General features: G+C 35.9%; 1 protein-coding gene across 3 annotated transcripts in view; it reads right to left on the minus strand.

The window, feature by feature from the left end:
* The window catches only part of LOC136027591 (uncharacterized), a 72,579-nt gene that overhangs the window by 14,291 nt on the left and 38,959 nt on the right, over positions 1-19,329 (minus strand). For 2 of the 3 annotated variants that reach the window (XM_065704982.1, XM_065704981.1), the window contains exons 3-5: positions 16,226-16,377; positions 12,419-12,551; positions 2,373-2,518 (exon numbers count right to left, since the gene is read on the minus strand). In XM_065704982.1, coding sequence (XP_065561054.1) covers positions 2,373-2,518; positions 12,419-12,551; positions 16,226-16,377 — 431 coding nt within the window. Of the gene's footprint in view, positions 1-2,372; positions 2,519-12,407; positions 12,552-16,225; positions 16,378-19,329 lie in introns of all 3 variants that reach the window. The other variant, XM_065704983.1, reaches the window with a different exon arrangement.

Below are 19,329 nucleotides of genomic sequence, written 5' to 3' on the forward strand. Positions count from 1 at the left end.
CACAGTCCCTGGGGGAGGGGCTGCAAGTTACAAAGTCTGACCAGTGTTTACATACAGTAATGGTTATTGGGAAGCTACGTCTGTACATACGTTTTTCAGTGGGACCTTTTCGGTTTGGGGGTGGGGTTGAGGGAATGGGGCTATGTGGAAGGATCTTTCCTTGGAGTAATATGTCATGGGGGAAGAGAAATTCAATGAAAAGGGAGCGGAATTTTCTAGAATTACTTTAAAAAAAAAACAATGAAAAAATAAACATGAAAAAGTTTTTTCAATTAAAAGTAAGGAGTAGTATTAAAACTTAAAACGAACAGAGATTATTACGCATATGAGGAGTTCTAAAAATACTTTAGCATAAAGAGCGAAGTATTTAGAGGATAAATACTTCGCTCTTTATGCTAAAGTATTTTTAGTAATTTAAACTATTTATTCTACGGCCTTTCTGATTCAGGGCTTATTCTTAAAGAATTGGGACAAAACTTAAGATTTAGTGTGGAAAAACCCCCTCATATACAAAATAAAAATATAAAAATATAAAAGTTTGTTACGTAAGTTAATTCTTAAGTTACGTATATTTTTACTAATAAAAACGTTTGTTAAAAATTAAAAGTTCTAGTTACCTTTTTAAGTAACCGAAAGATTGGAGAGCAACAGGGCTTCTTTCCCACCCCTTATTTTTCAAAATCGTCTGATCAAAACTAAGAGAAAGCCATTTAGCCAAAAAAAGAATTAATATACAAATTTCATTTTAATAATTTATGTGCTGAGAGCCGAAATCAAACATGCATTAATTCAAAAACGTTCAGAAATTAAATAAAAAAAATAGTTTTTTAATTAAAAGTAAGGAGCGACATCAAAACTTAAAACGAACAGAAATTACTCCGTATATGAAATGGGTTGTCCCCTCCGCAATCCCTCGCTCTTCACGCTAAATTTTGACTCTTTGCCACAGTTCTACTTTTTAAAACAATTAAAACTTAAGCGTAAAGAGCAAGGGATTACGGAGGGGACAACCCATTTCATATACGGAGTAATTTCTGTTCGTTTTAAGTTTTGATGTCGCTCCTTACTTTCAGTTAAAAAAACTAGTTTTTTTTATTTAATTAAGACTAAGATCAAGACACGTAGCAATAGAAGCATACAGAGACAGATTTTATAATGAAGATGAAAAATGCTCATATTGTGGTGAAGAGGAGACAGTGAAACATACGCTAATTCAATGTCCAAGAACAGATTAAAAAGGAAAAAAAAAAAAAAGAAAGCTTACGAAAGAAAGGAGAACAGTGGAACCAGACAATTTACTAGGCAGTGAACGATCCTCAAAGGATTTTAGTGAAAGGATCAAATTAACAGTCTAGTTTATTAAGGACACTTACCAGTTTCATATACTATAGTGTATGAGTTTATATACTATAGTGTATAGTGTATGAGTATATTTGGTTATAAATATTAGCATAACTTATTTGAAAATAAGACAGTTTGTACCAAAAGGAAGCCTCTCGTCTCCTGGGAAATTTTTCTTCCTGAGGAATATTTCTTAAGGCTGTTTCCAGGATTTTTGTTCAGGGGACAGGTTTTTGTTTGCTTGAAGGGTTTACAAAAAAAAAGGACAAAACGCATCACATGTCTTTTTTCCATCAATTTTATTTTTATTTTATACGGGTCGAATAAAATTTCGGCGGGGGGGTCAACCCCAATAGCCCCCTCCCAATATACGGCCTTGGTGTTTCTATAAGCTTTCCCAAAAATTCCAACTTGAAATTCATGAGAAAAGTAAATAATGAAATTATTTTATCATAAAAATAAAAAAGAAGTATAATACTGCTAAAGATAATGTTCACTGAAAGAAAAAAGAAAAATTCCGACAAAGACTTAAAGTCGTACAAACAAAGAGAATAATCTATTTAGTTCTTATGAAGTTTTATTGAATTATAAACTTTGTGTTTTAGCGTTACTGCCTTCTTCCCTAAAACACTTGCTAAAATTAGAATTTCTAGAATTGCCCACGATTTTTCTTTGACAGACTAGAATAAACGGTAATATTAAGGTCGTCCTGGGGACGTTGAGACAAGAAGAGGGTAATCTACACATAAATATTGACAAAAACCACAGTGCTTAACCGTCATAAACACAAAAAACAAGCAGAAATAAGAGGGATTTTTTTTCCTTAAGACAGTAGAGCCTTTACCCTAAATGATAATTTCATTTAGGGTAAAAAAATAGATTTTAGTATTAATGGTCGTATTTTAATGTAAGTTTCTTATATATTTTCATTTCTTTTGCCGAGAACGGTCTTTGGATATTGGTTCGAAATTTTTTGTATTTATAAGTGGGTAAATAACATTAATTAATTTCCCAGAGAAAAAAAGAAATACCTCAGCAATCTTCCAATTTGCCAATATATACAAGTCAGGTCTACCACAGTGAAATATTCCAGTTGTTTGAGCAAAACAAACGGCATGGTTTAGCAGTCGATGTTTCGTTACAATAGGGGTTAAACATTGGAACTTTTGAGAATCCTCTAAAAAGAAAACATAGTTAGCTTTTATTATTCACGTGTATTAATACAAGTACCACCGAATGCAAATTTTACCAAAAATATTTCCAAGAACCTACCTACTATTTCAGAAATCTTTCAAGCTTTCTTAAGATTTTACATACTCGGAAACTAAATAGGAAACAAAAGTTACTTTTACAAGAAAAAGTATTTTTTGGAATATATTTGGAAAGTTTAAAGTAACGAGACCAAGGAGTAACTTTGGAACACACACAGAACAAGATCTTTTTTTACATTCATGTTTATACATACAAGCACAATAGCATGTGAACTTTACCAAAATTGCTCCCAGAGGATACATATAGGTAAAAAGTATGGGACGCGAGAAAAAGCACTTTCCTGAAATCTCTTCAGAGATTTTTGTTATGCTCAACTCGAGACTCACATCTTCAGAGAGTTCAGTGTAAAGTTTTACTAGTTAATTTGGAGGATGCAAAGCAACATACCTCCTATTTCTTCTTTAAATTTTTTATCTACAATAAGAAAGAGGAGGATGATAATAAGACATCTTTTAGGGTTGCACATCACTTCTTAGGAGAGCCCTGGAGACCAAGTTCAAAATTGCAAATGAATGTGAGCTTTCACAAGATACTATACATTCGGAAATTAAATGAAAAAGAGGATGACTTTCTCAAAAAGTATTTTTGGAATTAAAAAGTTCTGGGCATTCAAACAACGGAGCAGTTTAGTTCTAAAGTTCAACAAAGTTCAGCATTAGAACCAAAAGTGATGAAAAAATCTAGCTTAGTCAAAAACTTGGTTTGTATGGGTTTTTTTCTTTCTTTTATTAATAAATTACAATTAAACAATATACATACACGTATAAAAATGAAAAACAATTCCTCTTCAATTGGAGCTTCTGGCAAACCCATAAACTTAAGCTTCCGCCAAAACAAGTTGTTCCAGGAGCGTGTGCCAGGACAAAAATGGCTTCTATGCCGGTTATTGGTATTAAAATACCAATCACACAGTACTGATAACGCAAATAAAATTGCACATTCTTTCTTATAGAGCTGCTACTGCAATTACCGTACCCTATAAGGGGCGTTTATCCCCAGTTAAGGGGGCGAGAGGGAGTAGGACCGTTGATATAAATTTGAAATACAAAAATTTGAGAGCAGATATGAAAACCATCAGTGATTGAGCTTATTTTGGAAACATCTGAGACAATTGAGAATATTACGCGTGAAGCAATTAAAAACATGTGATGGCAGATAACATGAAGTATAGAGAAACACTCAAAACCTAGATTTTGACCATTTAATGCTACAAGATATGATAAAACAATTCAATATGTCATACAAACGGTAAACATTAAGCAGCATTAATTGTAGAATGCTCAGCTCCAAACCTTTTGATTCAGTTTCGTAGTTCCGCTATGACATCGTATTAAGCGAAGTCGGAGCGACTGTGCCATTTCAGTCGGCACCAAGCCAAGAAAGTAAAAGCGTGAGAATTTTCAAAATCATTGCACATGTTGGAGATATGAAAGGGAGTCTCGGTCAAAAATGACCGTCTAGTGTTAATGTGAGTTTTTGTGACAGTCCTTGAATTTGTGGAAAAACGTCACTTGGCATCTTTGTTGAGAGAAAAAGAGCGCGAACCTATTCTAACTGATAACTAAAACCTCCCCACTCTAAATCCTTTACCCTGCTTTTGAAAAGGGACTCCGACTAGAGGGGACCCCTAGTGAGGTATTTTACGAGACAGCTATGGTGACGCTTAGCAGGCAGCAAGAGAAATTTAACCAAAGACAGTGTTCTTTCTGCAGACGGACTTCTTCGAGACCCCTTCAACTTGAATGTGGTGGGAATTTTATATGAAAATAAAAATAAACCCCCAAAGACATTCTGGTAACGACAAGAAGGGATGCTGGCTTGTCAATGTCATGTTTCGGCTAAGAAAAGATCTTGGTATCCTAAGCTCCAAAGAAACAGAAATTGGTCCTGCTTCTCTCGACGATGCACCAAGGACCGTCTATTGCTGGGTCTAAAAACTCAAAATCACTGAAACGTACAAAAAAAGGAAGTGCAGAGTATATACATTTGATGCAAGCGTACACAAAAGACCCGAAGGTGGCCCGTTTGGATCATGTACCGCTAGCTGAACCGATCTCCGAACCAAAACTCTTCCATTATCTACTGTAAGAACACTAATCACTTAGGTAAAAGCCAGTATAACGATGAGAGTGCTTGATGAATCTTTACCATGATCCCCCCAACTGAAACACCTTTAGAATGGCCTTCTTCACGATGCCAAGTCTGTGAACCTTTCTATGAAGTAGTTCAAGTGATTCCCGTTCCGAACGAAGGTTCCACTCGACTTCCTAGACAAGTCAACTGTACACTGAACACGATCGTAAACCGTGGACCGCTTTCGAGGCTTGCAGGCCCCCTGTTTACAGAGACCACATTGTAGATTTCTGTGAAGAATGTACAAACTGATTTGTTTGTCATTGTTTTACACTGATGTAGACGAATGCTTGAAGCAAAATTTGACTACCTATCCTAATGTTACGAGGATATAGGCTTTGATAGACGTACCTGATCTAATTGATCGACCCTAGTATTCACATAAATCGATAAGCAGCCCAGTATTCTAGGGTTAAGTAGTCAATCTTTGACTATTTTTCCAGGAACACAACTTTTGCAAAATTAAATAAAAAAAACTAGTTTTTTTAACTGAAAGTAAGGAGCGACATTAAAACTTAAAACGAACAGAAATTACTCCGTATATGAAATGGGTTGTCCCCTCCGCAGTCCCTCGCTCTTTACGCTAAAGTTTTTAATTGTTTTAAAAAGTAGAATTGTGGCAAAGAGTCAAACTTTAGCGTAAAGAGCGAGGGACTGCGGAGGGGACAACCCATTTCATATACGGAGTAATTTCTGTTCGTTTTAAGTTTTAATGTCGCTCCTTACTTTCAGTTAAAAAAACTAGTTTTTTTTATTTAATTTCTGAACGTTTTTGAATTAATGCATGTTTGGTTTTGGCTCTCCGCACATAAATTATTGAAATTAAATTAGTATATTAATTTTTTTGGCTAAATGGCTTTCTCTTAGTTTTGATCAGACGATTTTGAGATATAAGGGGTGGGGAAGGAGGCCTAGCTGCCCTCCAATTTTTCGGTTACTTAAAAAAGCTACTAGAACTTTTAATTTTCAACGAACGTTTTTATTAGTAAAAAATATACGTAACTTAAGAATTAACTTACGTAACAAACTTTTATATTCTTATATTTTTATTATGTGTACGAGGGGGTTTGTACCCTCGTTAATGCCTCGCTCTTTACACTAAATCGTAAGTTTTGTCCCAATTCTTTAAGAATGACCCCTGAATCAAAAAGGCCGTAGAATAAATAGTTGAAATTACTAAAAATATTTTAGCATAAAGAGCAAGGAATTTATCTCCTCCTAAATACCTTGCTCTTTATGCTAAAGTATTTTTAGAACCCCTCATATGCGTAATAATCTCTGTTCGTTTTAAATTTCAATGCTATTCCTTACTTTCATTTGAAAAAACGTTTTCATGTTTATTTTTTCATTGTTTTTTTTTATAGTAATGCTAGAAAATCCTGCGCCCTTTTCATTGAATTTTTCTTCCCCTATGACATATTCCTCAAAGGAAATATCCTCCCACAAAGCCCTCTCCCATCAACCCCACCCCCCCAAACCAAAAAATCCCCATGAAAACGTCTGTACAATTTCCAATAACCATTACTATATGTAAACACTGGTCAAAGTTTGTAACTTGCAGCCCCTCCCCCAGGAAATGTGGGGGAGTAAGTCATTCCCAAAGACATAGTTATTATGGTTTCCGACTATGCGGAACAAAATGGCTATCTTAAAATTTTAATCTGTTGACTTTTGGAAAAAAATTAGCGTGGGAGGGGGCCTATTTGCCCTCCAATTTTTTATCACTTAAAAAGGGAACTAGAACTTTTCATTTCCGTAAGAATGAGCCCTCTTGCGACACTCTAAGACCACCTGGTCGATACAATGACCCCTGGGGAAAAGAAGAAAAAAAAAACAAACAAACAAATAAACACGCACCCGTGATTTGTCTTCTGGCAAAAAATATGAAATTCCACATTTTTTTAGATAGGAGCTTGAAATTTTTGCTACAGAGTTCTCTGATATGCCGAATGCTATAGTGTGATTTTCGTTAAGATTCTATGACTTTTAGGGGATGTTTCCCCCTTTTTTCCAAAATAGGGCAAATTTTCTCAGGCTCGTAACTTTTGATGACAAAGACTAAATTAATTGAAACTTATATATTTAGAATCAGCGTGAAAATTCGATTCTTTTGATGCTATAGAGTTCTCTGATATGCCGAATGCGATTGTGTGATTTTCGTTAAGATTCTATGACTTTTAGGGGATGTTTCCCCCTTTTTTCCAAAATAGGGCAAATTTTCTCAGGCTTGTAACTTTTGATGACAAAGACTAAATTAATTGAAACTTATATATTTAGAATCAGCGTGAAAATTCAATTCTTTTGATGTATCTTTTAGCATCAAAATTCCGTTTTTTAGAGTTCCGTTTACTATTGAGCCGGGTCGCCCCTTACTACAGTTCTTTACCACGAACTGTTTGAAAAGAAAATAATTCGGTATTTCGGGGCTTCTGACATTATTACTCCTTTGCGGAAGTTAGGCTCAAAATTGAAAAAGGATTACATTTTTTCTCTGGGCCCCTTCCACCTCTTAGTTCGTTTATTTTCCCGTTAGTTTTCATCTGTTTTCGCTTTATAGTTGTGTTATCTCTTAGCAGTTCTTTCGTTAGTTGAGTTATGGTTGTGGTATATATGTTTTATCACTCGTATAGTTGTGTTATTTTCAAATTATACTCCATAATAGAGAGGCTCCGAACACCCAGCATTGTATATTAAGCTCTGAATTTGACGTTTTTTTCTAACGTGACCAGATTCGTCCTGCGCCCTTTTCATTGAATTTTTTCCCCATGGCATATTTCTCCAAGGAAAGATCCTCCCACATAGCCCCCTCCCTCAACCCTGCCCCCAAAACCAAAAAAAATCCCCCTGAAAACGTCTGTACACTTCCCAATAACCATTATTATATGTAAACACTGGTTGAAGTTTGTAACTTGCAGCCCCTCCCCCAGGAACTTTGGGGGAGTAAGTCATCCCCAAATACATAGTTATTATGATTTTCGACTATGCTGAACAAAATGGCTATCTCAAAATTTTGATCCGTTGACTTTGGGGAAAAAATGAGCGCGGGAGGGGGCCTAGATGCCCTCCAATTTTTGGGGTCACTTAAAAAGGGCACTAGAACTTTTCATTTCCGTTAGAATGAGCCCTCTTGCGACATTCTAGGACCACTTGGTCGATACGATGACCCCTGGAAAAAAAAAGTAAGACTAAACTTGATGAAACTTATATATTTGAAATCAGCATTAAAATGCGATTCTTTTGATGTAGCTATCGATATCAAAATCCAATTTTTTAGAGTTTTGGTTACTATTGAGCCGGATCGCTCCTTACTGCAGTTCGTTACCACGAACTGTTTGATAAATATTAATGTTAAGTTTTTCCTTCATTGGCACAAATAATTCCTACTCTTAAAAAAGCATAAGTTTTAAAATTGATGCATGACAACTAATTACAATCCTTCAGCAATTGTTTTAGACGATAAAATTTGGCTTTGTTGCTTCTACCTCTCCTTTAAAAATATTCTTATTGAAGCTGCATCTTTTTTTCCAAAAGGGTGCCCACTTATCATATATTCAACACTTGCATTTCAAAGAAGATCTGAGATACCTCTTCCCAGAGGCGTCGTGACCGTGATAAAATTTGGCTTTGTTGTTTCTATCTCTCCTTAAAAATATTCTTATTGAAGTTGCATCTTTTTTCCAAAAGGGTGCCCACTTATCATATATTCAACACTTGCATTTCAAAGAAGACCTGAGATACCTCTTCCCAGAGGCGTCGTGACCGTGATAAAATTTGGCTTTGTTGTTTCTATCTCTCCTTAAAAATATTCTTATTGAAGCTGCATCTTTTTTTTCCAAAAGTGTGCCCACTTATCATATATTCAACATTTGCATTTCAAAGAAGACCTGAGATACCTCTTCCCAGAGGCGTCGTGACCATGATAAAATTTGGCTTTGTTGTTTCTATCTCTCCTTAAAAATATTCTTATTGAAGCTTCATCTTTTTTTTCCAAAAGGGTGCCCACTCATCATATATTCTACACTTGCATTTCAAAGACGACCTGAGATACCTCTTCCCAGAGGCGTCGTGACCGTGATAAAATTTGGCTTTGTTGTTTCTATCTCTCCTTAAAAATATTCTTATTGAAGCTGCATCTTTTTTTCCAAAAGGGTGCCCACTTATCATATATTCAACACTTGCATTTCAAAGAAGACCTGAGATACCTCTTCCCAGAGGCGTCGTGACCATGATAAAATTTGGCTTTGTTGTTTCTATCTCTCCTTAAAAATATTCTTATTGAAGCTGCATCTTTTTTTTCCAAAAGGGTGCCCACTTATCATATATTCAACACTTGCATTTCAAAGAAGACCTGAGATACCTCTTCCCAGAGGCGTCGTGACCATGATAAAATTTGGCTTTGTTGTTTCTATCTCTCCTTAAAAATATTCTTATTGAAGCTTCATCTTTTTTTCCAAAAGGGTGCCCACTTATCATATATTCAACACTTGCATTTCAAAGAAGACCTGAGATACCTCTTCCCAGAGGCGTCGTGACCGTGATAAAATTTGGCTTTGTTGTTTCTATCTCTCCTTAAAAATATTCTTATTGAAGCTGCATCTTTTTTTTCCAAAAGGGTGCCCACTTATCATATATTCAACACTTGCATTTCAAAGAAGACCTGAGATACCTCTTCCCAGAGGCGTCGTGACCATGATAAAATTTGGCTTTGTTGTTTCTATCTCTCCTTAAAAATATTCTTATTGAAGCTTCATCTTTTTTTCCAAAAGGGTGCCCACTTATCATATATTCAACACTTGCATTTCAAAGAAGACCTGAGATACCTCTTCCCAGAGGCGTCGTGACCGTGATAAAATTTGGCTTTGTTTTTTCGATCTCTCCTTAAAAATATTCTTATTGAAGCTACATCTTTTTTTCCAAAAGGGTGCCCACTTATCATATATTCAACACTTGCATTTCAAAGAAAACCTGAGATACCTCTTCCCAGAGGCGTCGTGACCATGATAAAATTTGGCTTTGTTGTTTCTATCTCTCCTTAAAAATATTCTTATTGAAGCTGAATCTTTTTTTCCAAAAGGGTGTCCACTTATCATATATTCAACACTTGCATTTCAAAGAAGACCTGAGATACCTCTTCCCAGAGGCGTCGTGACCATGATAAAATTTGGCTTTGTTGTTTCTATCTCTCCTTAAAAATATTCTTATTGAAGCTGAATCTTTTTTTCCAAAAGGGTGTCCACTTATCATATATTCAACACTTGCATTTCAAAGAAGACCTGAGATACCTCTTCCCAGAGGCGTCGTGACCATGATAAAATTTGGCTTTGTTGTTTCTATCTCTCCTTAAAAATATTCTTATTGAAGCTGAATCTTTTTTTCCAAAAGGGTGTCCACTTATCATATATTCAACACTTGCATTTCAAAGAAGACCTGAGATACCTCTTCCCAGAGGCGTCGTGACCGTGATAAAATTTGGCTTTGTTGTTTCTATCTCTCCTTAAAAATATTCTTATTGAAGCTGCATCATTTTTTCCAAAAGGGTGCCCACTTATTATATATTCAACACTTGCATTTCTAAGAAGACCTGAGATACCTCTTCCCAGAGGCGTCATGACCGTGAAAAAATTTGGCTTTGTTGTTTCTATCTCTCCTTAAAAATATTCTTATTGAAACTGCATCTTTTTTCCAAAAGGGTGCCCACTTATCATATATTCAACACTTGCATTTCAAAGAAGACCTGAGATACCTCTTCCCAGAGTCGTCGTGACCGGGAGTTCGTACTTCTTATTCTAGTGTCTATTATTCAAATAAGGGTATAACAGGATACTTCTTTGTAGGCTTATTTTACCAGTAATATACCATATTTTTGGCAACTCAATACTTAAGGCAAAAGCAAACTCAAGTTTCTTATCTATTTTTCTGCGTTTTATCTCGAAAAGTGTTGTGCCAAATTTTTTTTTAAAACAGTAGGCCAAAAAATTAAGGTGGAGGTAGGTTTTTTTTTAGCCTAGTTGATGTTTCAGTGTTTCCTAGTTTCGTTAGTAGGTAACATTTTTTCTAAAATTAACTCTTGACTAGTTCGCGAAAATAGCCGAATCTTATCTAGACAAAAAAAGTTCTAAGAATACGTAGAGCCTCATAAAAAGCACAAATAAAGGTAAGGGTAGACTTGAACATAAAAAGCAAAAAAATATAAATTGAGAAAGAACAAGGCACCTTCAACTTACGGCTATACTCGAGCCTGGGGTAAGAAAAGTAATGAAAAGGAATTATTCAAACTCGGATAATAAGTATAATACGCAGTTTGAAGTAGTAAATTGGTTATTTTTCTATACCTATCGTGCAAAAATTCCAAACAGTTCAGATGAAAATCCGTTTAGATGTTTTTCTCTGATCTGGTCAATCTGAATCATTTTTAAAAGTTACTTGGATAAATGAGAAACGTGAAATAATTTACCCCAGATACACTTAGAACTCTCAGCAAAAGCAGAGAACTAGGAAATTCATTTCTATGCTACGTAGACTATTGGTGGGTTCCCCAGCTTTTTTCTCATAGACAACTTTCAAAATGTTGCTGGTTCCAGTGGAGCCCCAGCTACATTTCTACCATATTCCTAAAACTCGACAAAAAATGCGATAATTAGGTTTGATAATAAAAATTTGCGGTGCGAGATAGTCCCGACCCCGAATTAGCAATTTTCGAGAAAAAAGGAGTAAGAAATGATTGCTTAATTAATGAATTCATTGTGCTGTGAGTGCATGTCAAAAAAGTAAAGTAGGTCAATCAATCAAAAGAGTCCATCCAACTTTACTTTTTTTACATCTGATCACAGCAGAAGAAACCAGTCAATTACATTTTACATTATTTAGAGTACTCCCCATTTAGAACGGTAGAAACAGAAATAGTATATTTTCTTGTGTTGAATTTATTCGAATAGATAATTATTACAATACTAATTACTATTGTTATAATACTACATTGTAATATGATAACAGTCGTAATACAATTAAAATTAAACATTAATAGCAGCAGTTGCTGAGTTTCTTAAAATATTATTTTCCTACATTGGTCAATGAAGTCAGCATATTATATCACTCCATATTTTGTCATTGTTTTAAAATTGTCATATCTTGTCATTGTCACAACATATTATTATGTCAGTAAATGAAGTCAATATATTAATTCTTCTTGTCTAAACCAGATAAATTGTCGGGGACCCCCACTTTCAAATTATGAGCCCTAATTTTTCGTCACGCCATCGTAGACCCCGTCAAGTCTTTCGAAGAACCCCCGAGGGACAACTGGACCACTTTAGGAATCAGTGGTCGACATGGAAGAATTTTATTTGCGCAGAGGCACCTTACATCATCTCACTTATGATGTCATCTCATGCTTTTCATGTTCTCGGATAACTTTTAAAAATGACGGAGATTTCAATAAGTCGTAGGAAAGTATTTAAGCAAATTCGGGGTGAAAATGAGACTTGATAGAAGAGTTTTATGGCTCCTGGTTTGGCAATACAATCGCTAAATCGTCTCTAGAAAGAACGAAAAAGGTCTGCGAACAACAGACTCATAAAGAGAGCACTAATAAAGGACAAACAAAAGCAGAATAGATCTGAAAAAAAAAGTAAAAGCGTATAAATTGAGAAAGAATAAGGCACCTTCAACTTACGGCTATACCAAGGAACATTGGGAAGGTGCTGATAAAAGTTTTCAGTTATTTCGTTTTCTAAGTGAATACTTGTCGGTAAATAGTAATTTTCGAAGTTGCAATCAAAAAACACTGTGAACTGCTCTTTCAGCGCCTAAAATAGAAGATTATTTGAAAAGGGACATCCAAAAACACAGCTGCCATCTTAGCACTAAAGCCCATACAGCCTGATGAAATCTCTGATGAGCTCTAACTGAAAATATTTTGCCGGTCGTCTTTTAATAGAAGTTTACTTCTTCTCGTTTACCGGGCGTGTTTTAAAAGAACCTACTAACTAAACGAACCTAACCTACCTCAAACTAAGACTGTCAGATCAGATTTTAGTCCCCGAATAGCATGTTTGGAACAGTCTCCCTAATAATGTCCGCAGCATTCATTCGTTTGATGCCTTTAAAACCCAACTAAAAATATTTTTGGTTCATAAATATAATGGAGAATAAAATTTGAGAATAAATTTATTTTTGAATTGGTTTGATTTAATATTGTTATTTGTTTAATATTATGATGAATAATGAGGGTAGGGCGACATCCCTAGTTGCTAGGCTTGAGCACGTTTATTTATTTAACTTTAATTGTTGTGTTTTTGTGTTGGTGGGAGATGGTGTGGACTTGGATTTGAATTTCGAGGAAGAAGTGGTAAGTAAAAATAACCCAAAGTTATTTAATTGAATTTCTTGTTTTTTTCAAGAAGAGACTCTTTATTTGGTATTTTTTTTTGTTTAAACCCCTATGTAACGGGCCATGGAACCTTGTAGGGGTAGAGTTATTGTTGTCCTTTATTTTGATGTTATAAACTGAACTGAACTGAACTGAATTTCTTTTGTCCGAAATTTACACTTATCAATCACAACTTCAGCTATTTTTCTTTCTACGTGCCGGATATCAATATAAATATGCCCCCTCATTCAATTGTATTTTTGATGTAGTTCCAAAAAGGACGCAGCTCTGTCTCTTTTTAGATTCTTTAAGAACCAGTCTAAATTTCACACTTATTAATCACAACTTCAGCTGTCCAATATCTAATGTTCATGTTTAAAAAGAAGTTGCTACATATTTCTTTTGTCCAAATTTCACACTTATTAATCACAACTTCAGTTGTCCAATATGTTGATTTTAGGCTGATTGTTTTTTCTATATGCTGAATGTCAATGTAAATATGCCCCCTCATTCAATTGTATTTTTGACGTAGTGCCAAAAAAGGACGCAACTCTGTCTCTTTTTAGATTCTTCTCTTACTCTCACTGTTGACTTTCATTGAACATTTTATTATTAGCTCAAATGTTTCTTTCATTTTCTTTTATTCCTCTTTTCACTTAATTAATTTGTCATTTATTGAAAAATAAAGTTGTATTTTCCTTAATTCAAAAACTGATTTTCTTCCCGTCAGACAAATTCTTAGTGTTACCACTAAAAAAAGGGTAAAGGGAAATCCCAAAATTCTTTAATAATGAGAGTGATATGAATGTCCACTTGCGGTGCTGCATCGTTTCTAGATTGATCGTTTTTAGCTTTACATTCGAAAGTAGAATCATGGCTCACAAAATGAAAGCTTAGCAGCACAACTTAATACCCTGTCTCTTTGAGACAGGGTATAAAACTCCCTCCGCTCAAACACTGTTTAAATGCGAAAGAACAAGCGAAAACCATCCTTTTTCGCCTAAGGCAAGAATCATACACTGTTTTCCAAAGTAGAATATCTTATTGATTAATCTGGCCTGTAGTCCAAACTTTCGGTAAGAATTTCAAAGGTTACACCCTTAAAACTTTCTCCTAATAGACTGAAATTGGCTAAAAAAAAAAAAAAAAAAAAACAGAAAAAAAAGAAAAAAAGAACCGGATTAAAACAAAATGTTGCTCCTAGAGCAAAATTACTTCCAAACACCAAACTAACAAATTTCAGAAAATATCTATTACAAAGCCTGTTTTGGCTGTCTTCTGCCATAGACTAGTAGACAAAAAGATCTTCCAAAATCGTTGGTGACGCATGTATCGACAATCGTCAACCTTCCAGTTGCCTAGGATTTCTTTACAAGGACAGGTAGCACGCCTCTCCTAGGCTTGTGACAGCAAAAATTGAACATCAAGCCCCCTGTTGCAAAGCAGAGATCAATACAACGCGATTGTAAAAAGAAAAAGGTAAAAGATAAAAAAGGTAAAGAATAAAAAAGATGGAATGAAGGGAATAAAAAAGATGGGAAAAAAGAATAAAAAAGGAATAAAAAGGTAAAAAATAAAAAGATAAAAAAGGTAAAGATAAATGGTAAAAGCACTAGACCCTTCAAGTCCAAACCCATGGTGCTGATCTCCGTCAAAAGGCCCTTCAGCCAGGAAGTGCAATGGGATGGGGGCCCGCCATCCTGTGCTGTCGCACCCCCTTCCTGCCTACCTTCCCAAGATTTCTCCGGGTACCCATTTAGAGCTGGGTCAACTCTGGCTTAGCTTACAGAGTCACGCCGGAGACCCCCGTCCCAAACTAAATAATTTAATACATTAGGATTCGAACCCTCGCCCTTCGGACCAAGGATTCCAAATCCAGCACATCAAGCACTCGACTAGGACGCGTATGATAAGACACGCGTATCATCAGACATAATCGCCACTGTGATTGTCATAAGAGTCAAAACCTAGTCCCTACACAACAATCCGATTTTTGAGTTACAGATCAAGCTCCCTTTATCTCAAAACGATGAGTCAAAGGGTGCAGTCAGAGTTATTCTACCTACTATACATTCTGAGATAAAACCTGGTGAATACAGAGTGAAAACAGATTTCACCGATTTCCCACACCTAAACCTAATTTTAATATATTTAAATTACAAAATTTTGTGTCTGCGCCAGCAGAAAAAAGAATGGCAAAGACTGGAAAAAGACATGGTTCTGAAAATCTATGAAAAATCTACATCTTTATCTATATCTCCGCTCAAAAAAACAAAACAAAAGAAAACAAGAATAATCCTTGTTTGCGATTTTCTCGTAAACTTCGAAAGTAAATATATTAGGTTTAGGCAGAAAACAGCCGAAACTTAACCCTAAAATTATTTTTTTCCTTTAAAGAAAACTTCAATAACGTATTCTTTTATAAGAACACATGAATATATATGTAGAATTTCCATCTTTCGAAAATAGCTTATAGGCATGAAACATATTTCATAAAAGCCATTTTTAAAATGGCCGTAGGTTTGTCTTTATAATGTATATTATAACTTTTCGTCCTTTTTATGACTCCAAAAATAGCTTGAACAAGCAGGAGGCAATTTCAATGGAAAAATATTAACTATTAAGCCAAAGAAATTCAGCCTAGAAAGATATATTAATCCTACTTTAGCCTACTTTAACGTCGGCTTTTTTAACATCACCTCACTACAGCCTTCAGCCCTTTCATGTGCCCTCTTGGTTTTGACTACACTCAGGTTTATAGACAGCTTGGCTAATTACATTATTAGAGTTTATTTTAACAGAAATATATCTAGCAATCTGTCTACACATATATACCCAAGGAAGGGGAGGGAGACTAGGCAAAGAGCCGGCAAATCTTGCTCTTTTGATAGCATAGAAATGGGCAGCTTAAAATATTGTATTAAGAAAGATATCAAGTTATTGGAAATATATAGCATATAATGCAGAAAAGATATTCCATATAACCTTGTAAATAACAACAGAACTTAAAATAGTGCAAAACCAAAGATAACGAGTTATTACCGATTACCGAGTTGATAACGATTATCAAACGGTGAAACAGAACTTGTACATTTAAGAAGACTCACTAACCTCCATACGCTTTTTTAAAAATGATCTTCTTTCGTAGACGACAACTCGACGTCCACTTCTCAGCAATGATTCAGTCACTGCACCAAAACCAGGGAAAATTTCAACTACGAGATTATTCTGTTTGTTTTTATTGAGATGACTAGCCACACTTGCTAAGAAAAGACAAATGAGAGATAATCAGAAATTAGATGATAATGAAGAAATTTTATACACTATAATATTTAACCCACTTGAAACAACAGAGTTATGTGTTGTCGTGGCAAAAATACAAGGGCATTTCAGGTATTTGTATGACTTAAATGAGAGAAAAAAGGATATTCCCCTATTAGATTATTAAACTACGAAACCCTTACTTCTCTAATAAATAAAAACTCCTTTTTGCTATAATAGCACACGTCAAACGACAAAAACATTATAACACTTATTTCTACACGTATTCTTAACACGTCAAACTATAAAAACATTATATGTTAACATATAGCATTTATTTCATACAAAATGAAAAAAAAATATCAAACTGATTTATCAAAATTTTACACAGAACTTTCAAAAGGTTTATCTTTGTATTACTTCACAAAGAACACAACAAAAAACGGTAGATACCATTTTGGTGCCTTTCAGTGTGGGAGCAAAGGAATTGGCACAACGAAACGAGGATTCCTCTATGAAGTGTATTAAGTATATGTATGTATGAAGTGGGCCTTTCCAGTTATAAACCATAACGTCGGACTTTGCAGCGTCAAATTCAAGACTAGATTTTAAATATTCTGCTTGCAGTTTTTGGAAGGTTTCGGAAATTTTGTCCAAAGTTCGGCTAATGTCAAAATTGTCATCCGCATAAGTGACTAAGGAGATACTGAGACCAGAGGGAATGCAAGAATCTCACACTGGACGGACTCGAAGCTTAGCATACATATCTCTTTGAGATATAATGATAGCCGGATTTACTCCTCTTTTAGCAGTCCTTAAAAGCATAAGGGGGTGGAACAGGGAGTCAAAGGCGAGGCGAACATCATGACTCGCCAAGGCGAGTGAACTACCTGTACAAGAAGCTTCAAGCAGAACATTAGCAACAACTGCAGGGGCGTCTGCACATCCAATGCCATATTGAAATCCAAACTGATATGGAGGCGTGTGACATTTTTCTTCAAGCTCTTTTATAAATAGTAGTTCATAAAGCTTGCATAAACTGGTTGAAACAGTTGTTGGCTTGAAAGATGAGCATTAGTTGGATGTTTTTCCCTTTTTTGGAATAGGAGAAATATCTCCCACGCAAAACTTTGACGGAACCAAGCCTTGTGTAAAAATCATCTGCAACATTGACGTTAGATGTTCTAAAAGCGGAGGGCCGCCATTCTCGATATTTAAAGCGTGAATTCCATCTACGCCTCGTGACATCTTTGTCTTAAGGCGCATAATAGCATCAGACGATTATCGAATATTTCACCAATTAGAGAAGAGCAAGCAGATGGAGCAGTTAGGTTACAGTTAAAATCTCCAACAATTAGACATGCAGAATTACTAGAAATACTAGAAAGTTCAGCTTGTAGTGCTGAACTTTTCAGAAGCAAGAGCAAAAATACATTCAGACGTATCATTATGGTAATAATTTGGCAAATAACATTATGTACAGATATATTATCAACTTTAACAAAGGAAAGTAATCACAGGATTCTACAAGCAGCGAACCTAAAGTGGAATTCACATAAGTTACAAGACCTCCCGACGGTCTACCACCAGCTCTATTTTGCTTTCCAGGAGATGTAGAGCAAGTGAATTTATCTCTAGTATCCAAAAGACTAAGACTTGACTGACTTAAAAGATGCTCTTATAAGCAAATCACATTATATTTTGACACGAGCTCATCAAGAACTGAAGACTTGGACAAGCCCACCTGCAATATTTGGTAAATAAATCTTTATTCAAAATCAAGGCACCTATAATAAAGAACACTATAAGCAAAATTAAGTAAACATAAGCGTATCAAGGCAAATAAGCATAAGCACATAATAGCAAAAAAGCATAAGCACATAATAGCAAGTTGGTGCACAACCACAGGCATGAGAGCACGGTATCACATAACGCTACATCTTCCTTCAGCTATTTTCAAAAACATAAGCACCTTTTACCTCATGGCGTGGAGGCGCTAGGCTCACTACACTAACTGCTAATTGTTTGGCAAACTATCACTCACTACAGGACACAAAAGAACACTACACTGGGAGCCACTAGGCTCACTTCCATCAGCTGCCAATGGGTTTTGGCAGAACAACCCTAGACACAAACGTCACATTGTTATTTGGTATTTTTTATTGGTTTAGTCTCTCTCGTAGCCTGAGCAGCTGTGGCTTGTGCTGTAATTATGCTGGAAGGTTCGCCATCTGGCAGGCGGGTCTCAACTAAACCGGGCTCGGTGGCAGTTGTCGAGAATTCCTGCAATGATCTGTGCGGAGTCACGCTTGCGGTAGTGTCAGGGAGATCGGTAGCCCGACTCAGGTTTAATGACCTTGATACAGCCCTGGGGGGATTCTCCATCGTAGGTCTATCATCAGGAGTGGAGCGAGAGGCTGCTTTGATTAGGTGTCTGCGGTTCCGGCGAAGGATCGAACCATCTTTAGATGACAGGTAGTACGATTTAGGTTAATCAACCTCTTTTATTATTTTCCCCGATTTTCCACGTCGCTCCTGGCTGTTTTCTGGAGAAAACCTGGTTTCCTCCTCTGAGTTTGGGATGTTCTCTAGCATGCCGGTCATGATAAGACTTCTGCCTAGGCTGAACCATCTCTCTGCTTGCCAAAATGTAGAGGTCTGTACCACTCTTTTTTTCAAGTGCTTTTCCGTGCATAGAAGTTTGGAGCGGAGCTGGCGGCTCATGAGCATTTTTGAGGGGCAGCTAAACCCTCAACCGGGGTGTTACGGTATTCCTCACTTGCCTCGGTCATGATGCTCTCGCAAGTCGGGATAGTCTATCCCCTAATCCATTTGACTGGGGGCATATTGGGCTCGAAGTTTTCAGCTCGAGTACCTAGTCTCTGGCAAACGTCTTGAATTCTTGGGATACGAATTGGCTACCATCATCGGGTATCATGATTGGGATATGTGGC

The sequence above is a fragment of the Artemia franciscana genome, chromosome 5 (assembly GCF_032884065.1).
Source record: "Artemia franciscana chromosome 5, ASM3288406v1, whole genome shotgun sequence".
Classification (NCBI taxonomy): Eukaryota; Metazoa; Arthropoda; class Branchiopoda; order Anostraca; family Artemiidae; genus Artemia; species Artemia franciscana.